At 48.8% G+C, this 8828-nt stretch overlaps 1 protein-coding gene across 1 annotated transcript in view; it reads left to right on the plus strand.

Moving 5' to 3' along the window:
• Positions 1 to 8828, plus strand: part of EFCAB6 (EF-hand calcium binding domain 6) — a 283050-nt gene that overhangs the window by 87030 nt on the left and 187192 nt on the right. Inside the window, exons 7-8 of the mRNA XM_006150669.3 lie at positions 2731 to 2867; positions 6761 to 6873. Of these exons, the coding sequence (XP_006150731.1) occupies positions 2731 to 2867; positions 6761 to 6873 (250 nt within the window). The remainder of the gene's footprint in view (positions 1 to 2730; positions 2868 to 6760; positions 6874 to 8828) is intronic.

Consider the following 8828-nt stretch of genomic DNA (forward strand, 5'->3'; position numbering starts at 1 on the left):
GGTGCTGACCGACGGGTTGGTGATATGCTGCCCTGTGAGGCTGGGTGAGGGGTGTGGACAGAGGGGTGGGTATGAGGCTGCCCTGTGAGGCTGGGTGAGGGGTGTGTACAGAGGGGGGCGGGTGTGAGGCTGCCTTGTGAGGCTGAGTGAGGGGTGTGGACAAAGGGGGTTGGGTGTGAGGTTGCCCTGTGAGGCTGAGTGAGGGGTGTGGACAGAAGGGATGTGGCAGAATGGGTCCACTGCCTACTGGGCGGCGGGTGTGGAGGAGCTGGCTGGTTGGCAGATTGGCGCGGTCTCTGGCAGGTCTCAGGCGGGCGTCAGATAGGCAGTTGACATCCTAACCCAGGTTCCAAGAGGCCAAGGCTGGAGATAGGCGCCAGAGTCATCACTGGTGACAGAAGCCACAGGGCTGACCTGCTGGGGAGTAAGAGCCCCTGGGGGCCAGGCGGAAGGGAGTGGAGCTCAGCTCAGAGGGGGCGGTAAGGGGCCGGGAAGCCAGAAAGGCTGAGGAGAAGCTGGATGGGAGCGGGAAGGACCAGCTGTATCCAGGGCTGCGGCTCAGACGCAGAGGACTGGATGTGGCCCCTGGCTTGGCGAGGTGGCCCTTGGTCACTGTGACAGCTGCAGTTTCTGTGGAATGATGGGGATGAATGCGATTGGAGGACTGTGGTGTGTATTAGGCAGCAGTGAGAGGAGATTTCCGTAAAAGAGGACGAGTGGCCAGTTGAGCCAGTGAGGCTGGAGGAGGTGTGATTCCTGCTGGGCATTGCCTGGGGGTGAGAGGAGGGTCAGTGCAAGAGCTCCTCCCGGGGGTGAGGGGAGGACCCATGCAGGAGCACCTCCCCGGGAGTGGGGACCTGGTCGGTGTGTTTGGGAGCACCTCCCTGGGAGTGGGGACCCGGTCGGTGCGTTTGGGAGCACCTTCCCAGGAGTGGGGATCGGGTCCGTGCATCTGGGAGTACCTTCCCGCGAGTGAGGACCTGGTTGGTGCATTTGGGAGCACCCTCCCGGGAGTGGGGATCGGGTCCATGCATTTGGGAGCACCTTCCCGGGAGTGGGGACCTGATCGGTGCATTTGGGAGCACCTTCCCAGGAGTGAGGATCTGATTGGTGCGTTTGGGAGCACCTCCCCGGGAGTGAGGACCTGGTCGGTGCATTTGGGAGCACCTCCCTGGGAGTGGGGACCTGGTCAGTGCGTTTGGGAGCACCTTCCTGGGAGTGGGGATTGGGTCTATGCATTTGGGACCATCTCCCTGGGAGTGAGGGGAAGGTTGGTGCGGGAGCACCTCCCTGGGGAGTGAGGGGCGGGTGGGTGCGGGAGCACTCCCCTGGGCCAAGGGAGGAGGTGGGAGCACAGAGGCTCCTGCTGTGGATCAGGGTAGGAGGCACGGTGGCTGAGCCTGAGCCTGCAGACAGGGATGGGGGGGGGGCAGCGAACATGGGCTTAGTTGCTTCTCTTCTGTCTGTAAAACAAGGAGCAGGGCTGCCAGTAGAGGAGGGACGTGGGAGCAGACATGGAAGGCTAGGAGGGTGGAGAAGGTGAGAAAGGCTGTGCTGATGGGGTGTGCATGTGAGGGAGCGGTGGGGGAGTGCACACGTGCTTGAGTGGACTGTGGCAGCAGGAAAGGGTTACCACGTAGCACCCGTCCTGGCCGGGGCAGCCTCGAGTTCGGGGAGTTGCTGAAGGCTCAGTGGCACGTTTCTCTCCAGCCACAGCGGGCCATCGGATGGGGTCTGGAAGAGGTCCCACTTAGCTAGGGTAAGGTCCTTCTCGAGAGTAGGATGGAGGGGTGAGGTGGGGCTGAGCACCTGCCAAGTGATGATGAAGTTGGGCAGGTTAGCAGGGACGAGGCTGGGAGGGAGGGAGGAGTGAAGGAACGGGAAAGGATGCAGGAGCAGCAGGCACAGGACCTGCTGGGGAAGGTGGGAAGGTGAAGGTTGGGGGTTCACCAGGGAGAGGGCAGCAAGATGAGAGGGCAGCAAGATGAGAGGGCGCGGCGGGGCTGTGGTTCAGCGTGGCAGACTGGGCAGCTATTGGTCATAATGGTGTAGAGTCTGAGCCAGGAGCAGTGGGCTCCTCATGACAACTGGGGGAAGGCTGCAGGCTTCAATCATGTGGCCCTGCGCTGGGCTCTGGACTCAGTGAGCCGGGGCTGAGCCCTGGGAGTGCTGCTCTCTGCAGTGGGAGTGCAGCTTGGGCTCTTGCCTTCCACAGGGGTCTCTGGCCCTATGTGCCCCATAAATAGCATTTGCTAAATTTGGGGACGATCTCTATAAAACTTCTCTGAAGAATTATTTTAATTCAGAGGGTTGAAATACACAGTCTCATTTTTCAGCTCCTAGTAACGCAGTTGCACATGACTGTGAAAAGTAAACCTGCAAGTCCAGCTCTCCCAGCACTGTAGATTTTAAGTATCAATTAACAGAAAAGATGTTCCATAGGGCCCTAAAAGGGAAGGAATTGTGTATGAGCCTTATTGCTTTACATCAGAAAGAGTTGTTTTTTAACTTGCTAAGACCATTTACAGAGAAAATTGCCTTGAAAACATTCAATAAATGCAAAGTGTTCTTTTTTTTTCCATAGACATGTCATTTTGCAATGCCTACTACCGTGAGTCTTTGAAAACATTTTATTTTCCAAGAAGTATCAGAAAACTTGCACATTTTATTACCATTTGGGTTTTTCACACTGGATCTTTTGACTTTTGCTAAATCGCTTTTTATACCTAGGTTTTCAAAAACATGAAAACTGTTATCAAAGCCTTGAGGCTCATTGATGTTAACAAGACTGGGCTGGTTCGACCACATGAGCTCAGAAGGGTTTTGGAGACCTTCTGTTTGAAGATGAGAGATGAGGAATACCAACAGTGAGTATTCCGTGGCTGGTTGGGTGGGGAGAGCGCTCAGCACTTTCAGCCAGTTCCCCCGGGAGACCTGGGGGCTGGCTGGCTGGACTCGGCATGGTCCCCTCCCGCCTGCTCTGCAGGCGAGGCAGTCACTGGGCGTCTCTCCTGTTGCTGAGGCTCTCCAGGAGGGCTCACTCTGCGGCCTCGGCGGGAGTCATCCGCCACAGATTTGAACACATCTAGATTATTTGAGGAACCCGCCACAAACTCCCCTTGGCACCATGCCCTCCATCCCAGGTGTTCTGGTTCACAGCAGATTCTCAGGAGAAGACAGAAATGTCAGGGTTTAGTCCTTTATCGATGTGTTTCCTGGTGGCCCTCCATCCTGCAAGGATAGCAGAGACTGAATTTCCCTTTGGGGACTTTTGCTGCTGAGGGGTGGGGGGATCCCAAGGGGGGTGGTGAATACCAGGCCTTGGAGCTACTTCAGGGCCTCTGAAAGCCTCTGCCACCTGCTCCTGACGCCAAGGGTAGTGCAGCGAAGCCTGCAGGGACAGGTTTTTGAGCCCTCAATGAACGCCAGGACATTTAGAAGAAGCCATGCATGTGGTTTCTGTGGGGACGTGAGTTCTGAGCAAAAGCCCAGCGTGCCCAGCCAAGAGGTCTGTTCCCTCTTCCTGCCTTTTCCGGACCCTTTTTGAAATGCCCTTCAGGTCATTCACACAAGTCCTGAGCCTTCCCGTTTCCCCCAGAGCTGGAGCGTCACACTGCACTGAAGTCCACGTGTTCCGGAAACGGGTGCTGTAGTTGCTCATGTCCCCTAAAGGCAGCCCTGCGGCTGCCAGTGGTGAGGACATCCCGAGGGCATGCGGCACTTGTGATGCCACAGGGGCTAGGTGCCAGGAGACTCAAAAGGGCATTTCCCACTCTCGGGGGTATTTTCTTCTTCTTCTTTTTTTTTCTCTCTCATAATCTACCTCAGAATATAAAAGACATAATAGATGTTTTAATTTTTACATCTTTTGCGGCTGGGAAAATGTCCAGAATAAGATCCAAACAAAACAAATTAAATAATTTTGTGCATGCAATTATAGAACAGAGGCACGCTCGTCTAAAACAGGCAATCAAAAACAAAACAGTGTTTTATTCGACAATAAACCTTGTGTTTGGCACTGCAGTCTCCAACCTAGTAAATCTATAAAAAATGTTACTGTCTGTTTCCCCATCTCAAAGTATGGAATAATAAAGAACTGCACACATTTTTATTTGAGATTTTTTTTTAAAGCCTCAGAAACAATGCTGTTTTCATGATAAGGCTTGAGAAAGTTAACATAATAGAATTGCTTTCCTTTAGACTAAGAAACACAGAAGATCAAAAGTAGACCATTTCTTCAATTGCTTTAATGCTTTTCTTATTGAAGCTCAAGAATATACTCTTTCCTCAAGAAGCTGCTTCAGTATTAACTTCTCCTTTTTATTTTTTGAGCAGGAAGCACAATGCATTTAGAATCCTTTTTTTTTTTTTTTTTAATCTGATAGCTTACTATTTAATATCAGCATTCGGCTTCTAGTGTGGGAGCAATGACCTAGGCCTGGAAGTCAGCTCCGTTGGGTTAAATCTGTGCTCTGCCCTCCGTGGTCATAGAGCTTTGGGGAAGCTGCCCCTGAGCCTCTCTGAGACTGTTTTTTTCTCTTTTTAAAGAGAGATTTTTGCTATAGGGCACGTGTGCCAGAGAGACAGAGAAACAGAAAGTGAGAAATCACCCCCTAGGGGCATGGCCATGCCACAATCCCTTCTGCTCCATTCTCCTCTCAGGATTTTAGGCATGTACATACACATGCCTGGCATGAGTTTCAAGCCTCTGGGTCCAGAACTCGAACCACGGTTGGCCATGTAAGAGTCCAGTGATGTAACTATTACACTACCTGCCAGTCCCGAGACTGTTTCCTCTTAAAAGAAGCGAGCACTAAGAAGCTCACCTTGAAGGGCTGGGGAGAGGATCCCGCGCCCGGTGGTGCTGGCATCCTGGCGGCTGTGTTAGTCATTAAGAGCCATGTGTGTCCTCCACTCACTGATGAGCAGTTCCTTTTGGGCTGCAGAACAGGATCCAGCTTATGTAAAACAACGGGCCAGGGAAGAGGTCACTGCAGTTTGTGCTTAGCTAGCCCTACCTCGAACCACCAGGTTTTGTTTTCCTATCCCCCTCAGCCCACCTTACCCTCTTTCACCCTGCCACGATCTAGATCAGATAATTATAAGCAATTATAACTCAACAGTGATTTCTTAATATTACCAAATATCGTAAGACAGACAAGCATATGGACAGTCACCGAAAGTCACCTGCTGCCAGAGCAGACAAGATGCCCAGGCACAGTTCAGGTGACAGGGGTTGCTTGGAGTGGCTCCCTCCTCCTCCAGACTCGGCCTTCCCACATGACCAACTTGCCTGCTGGTGTCTGCAGCCTGGTCAGGCCTCTGTGCAGAGTTCAGGTCGCTGTGACAGTGACCCTGGCTGTTTATCTTAGGAACAGCCTGTCTCCCACCCTTTCTTATAAAAAGCCGCCGAGACAGTGCATTTGTGCGGAAGTCTTTAGGAAACACAGCCATGGGATTCTGCCTGTCCTCGGCGAATGTGCAGCAGGCGTTGTGCACATGGAAGGCTGGGCATTCCGATGGGTCAGGATTCTCCGGTAGCAAATACCGGGTTTAAGGTATGCTGAGTTTTCATAGACATTGGGAGGTTGCCCTTTTCCTGGAGCAGCAGATGAGCTAACACTGTCCATGTGACAGGAGCTCTAGAAGGAGGACATTAGGTGACACCTCTGGGCGCTCGAGCTTACAACCTCATTTTCACGCGACAGAGGCTGCGGATGAACGAGGGAGCTGTTTAGGGAGTTGCAGCGTTAACATCTGGCAGCTCTCATATCTACAGATCATTTTTCTTATTAAAACAATAGACAAGATTCATCAACGTGGAAAAAAAGGTGCATATTGAAATGAATGCATGACATTACTCTTTGTTAAATTTGGAAAACAGAAAAATAACAAATACTTCAAGTGATAATTAGTAAATTTTTAGAAAGCAGGGTGACATTAGATAATTATAGAAACCAACACATATGGAGATAATATAACCAAACATTTAAAAACTGTCAATTTTTTAGAAATGTAATAATGCAGAAACCAACTAGAAAACAATTTATCAAGTGGCAGATTTGAATAATAGAAAATTCATTTACTTATCATAACTTAAAGAAAAAGTATCTCCATATATTTTGGGGATAGGCAGTGGTTAAGTCTCTTGAAAATTTCTCGATATATATGAAAATTGTAGAGTACTTTGGGAAAAGATTTGTCCCTTCTGCCATCCACTGTTTGAAGCCATTGGGAGCCATCCTTGGGCCTTGGCTTTTCTCAAGGGAAATGCTATGCTTGGTCAAGATCGTCTGCGATCTTCCCACCTCCTGGCCCGACATTTCCCTAGCCATGGACATTTTATGCTAACTGACTCGTGGGCCAGATCCATTTTCTTCCAATTATTAGAGGAAGTGGAGTCCTGCTCTGCTGAGTGGACACGTGGCCGCCATGTGGTCTATGGCTTGGCTCAGCGCCCCTCCCACCAGAGCAGGGAGAGGCTCCTTAGGCCTTCCAGGCAGCGCAGGGTTCCCTCAGCAGGCTCTGTGATGTTTCTGTCTCCTAGGCTCTGCACATCCCTCTGCGGCCAAAGATCTCCTTTGAAATATCTACATTTAAAAACCTTCCCGCAACACTTCCTAGGGTTTACTTTTATAAATCCCAGCTGTGGCTAGAAACAGACATTAAAGTTGATGCCAACCCCGGGGTAAAGGACACCTTAGGAACAGCCTTGCTCATGTCACAATTTCTGTTTTCTAAAGGGACATTTATATTTTAGGTTTGCAAAACACTACAACATTGATAAAGATACTTCAGTGGATTATAATGTGTTTCTGAAGAACCTCAGCATAAATAATAACTTGAACCTTCGATATGTCATGGGAAATCAAGGTAAGTATTTTTACGTTTATAGCTAAAGATTTCAATATCCATTGGCATGGTAATTCCTCTTCTATGAGTCTTTCCCGAGGAACACTTTCAAGTATGGAAATGCATTATCTACAAAGAGAGCCAGTAGCAGTATTTATAAGAATTACGTAAATGCCTAGCCATAGAAAGAGGGGTAAGTGAGTCCAGCATTTCCACACAGCGGAATGTACAGCCAGGAATCACTCCCAGGAAGAGTTAACGATAACAGAGAATGTATGTGGAATATCAGGGACTGGTTGGGAAGTATTAGCAAGCACTCAGATTGAGGGGTGTGTGGCTGGGTTTTACTCTGTTCTTCTTTCTGGTTTTTTTTTTTTTTTTTTTTAAGAATATTTGATAATAAACACATATTCCTTTAGTGATGGGAAAGATCTTAATACAAAAGGGGAATAGTTGAGTAATTTGCAACTCTATTAGAAAGGGAAAGCCAGGCTTATGCAGACAGAAACCTCTAGAAGGTGAGTTTTCCCTGTGCTGGCCACATCCTAGCCTTGGCCATGGGACACTGAGTTGTCACCTGCCTGGGTCTATGTGGAGAGCAGGCTTACACTTCTTTGAGGATAAAGTGTTGAGTATGAGTTTCCCAAGGGGACACTCCTTCCTGGCCTTGGGTCATCTCCCCTGCCTTTATCAGGTTCTCTCGGTAGTGGTTTCTTGCCTGGGGGATTTGCCACCTGTGGCTGGCTCTTTAAAATGAGTTTTCACGGTAGTTTCACATTAATTCAGGGCAGCAAATCTTCACTGAGCATCTTTTGTGATCCTCGGATCCATCTCACTAGCAATCTGGAAAGCGACAGCGGCTCTGCTTTCAGCCTGGTTTCACTAACCGAGATCACTTACGGCAGACACCGGGACTCTGCTTGGGAAAGCCTCCCATGCCGGCCCAAGGCTAGGCGTGCTGTAGCATTTCTTCATATTCCTTGCAGCCCGGTGGCATAGACACTAAGCAGAAGAGTAAAGATGGAAGACAACAAAGCAGTGCCCCTCCTCGGAAATAACCACCGTCACCCTAGTTCCTGGGTTTTCCCATACTTATGTGTGGAAAGAGCGAGGTAGAAAAAAGTGATTTTCTGAAAATGAGTTCACATAGATGCTATTTCATATAAGAGCTTACTTTTACTTGAATGTATCAGAAGGCAAAAAATTGAAATTAAATTCAAGAAAATGATGAATATATCTTGGCTGGTATAACACCCACAGGTCACTTTTCCCTCTCAAAATGTTGTAGACTTTGATCCACTGCCGTCTAGCACCGAGCGGACCTGGCTATGGAGAAGCCCGAGGTGTGCCTAATTTCTCCCCTCTTTGGTGACTTGATTTCCCTACTTGGCTGCCTATAGAAGTATTTACCCCTCAATTTCAGTAGCATAGTAAGGATATGACTTTGCATTGTGCCTTCTGCATTCATTTTCCATAACAAAGCATAATTTCCTTTTTTAAAAAAAATTGAACAATTTCATCCATGTATGAAAGAAACAGAGACGGAGATATAGATAGTACCTCGACAGGGTCTTGATGCCGTGACCCACCCCAGCCTCAGCCATGCTCAGATCACGGGCACACACATGTCTGTTGTACCAAGGTAGGTCTCTGGACACGAACCTGGAATTTCCCCACATGGGTCGGCCTTGCAGAGTGTTGCATTTTACCACGTACCATTGTTCAGCCCCAACACAGTGTATGTTCAATTTCAAAATTTAATTTTTTTTCTTCATTTCAAGATTTTTTAGTAATACTTACCGTTGAATAAATCTTCCATTTTCTAATAGATTTTTTAAAACTTTTTTTCTTTTAAAAAATTTTTATTTATTCATTCATTTTTAATTTGACACACACACACACACACACAGAGAGAGAGAGAGAGAGAGAGAGAGAGAGAGAGAGAGAGAGAGGGAGAGAGAAAGCTAGCAAGCACG

The sequence above is a fragment of the Tupaia chinensis genome, unplaced genomic scaffold, assembly GCF_000334495.1.
Source record: "Tupaia chinensis unplaced genomic scaffold, TupChi_1.0 Scaffold000294_1, whole genome shotgun sequence".
Classification (NCBI taxonomy): Eukaryota; Metazoa; Chordata; class Mammalia; order Scandentia; family Tupaiidae; genus Tupaia; species Tupaia belangeri.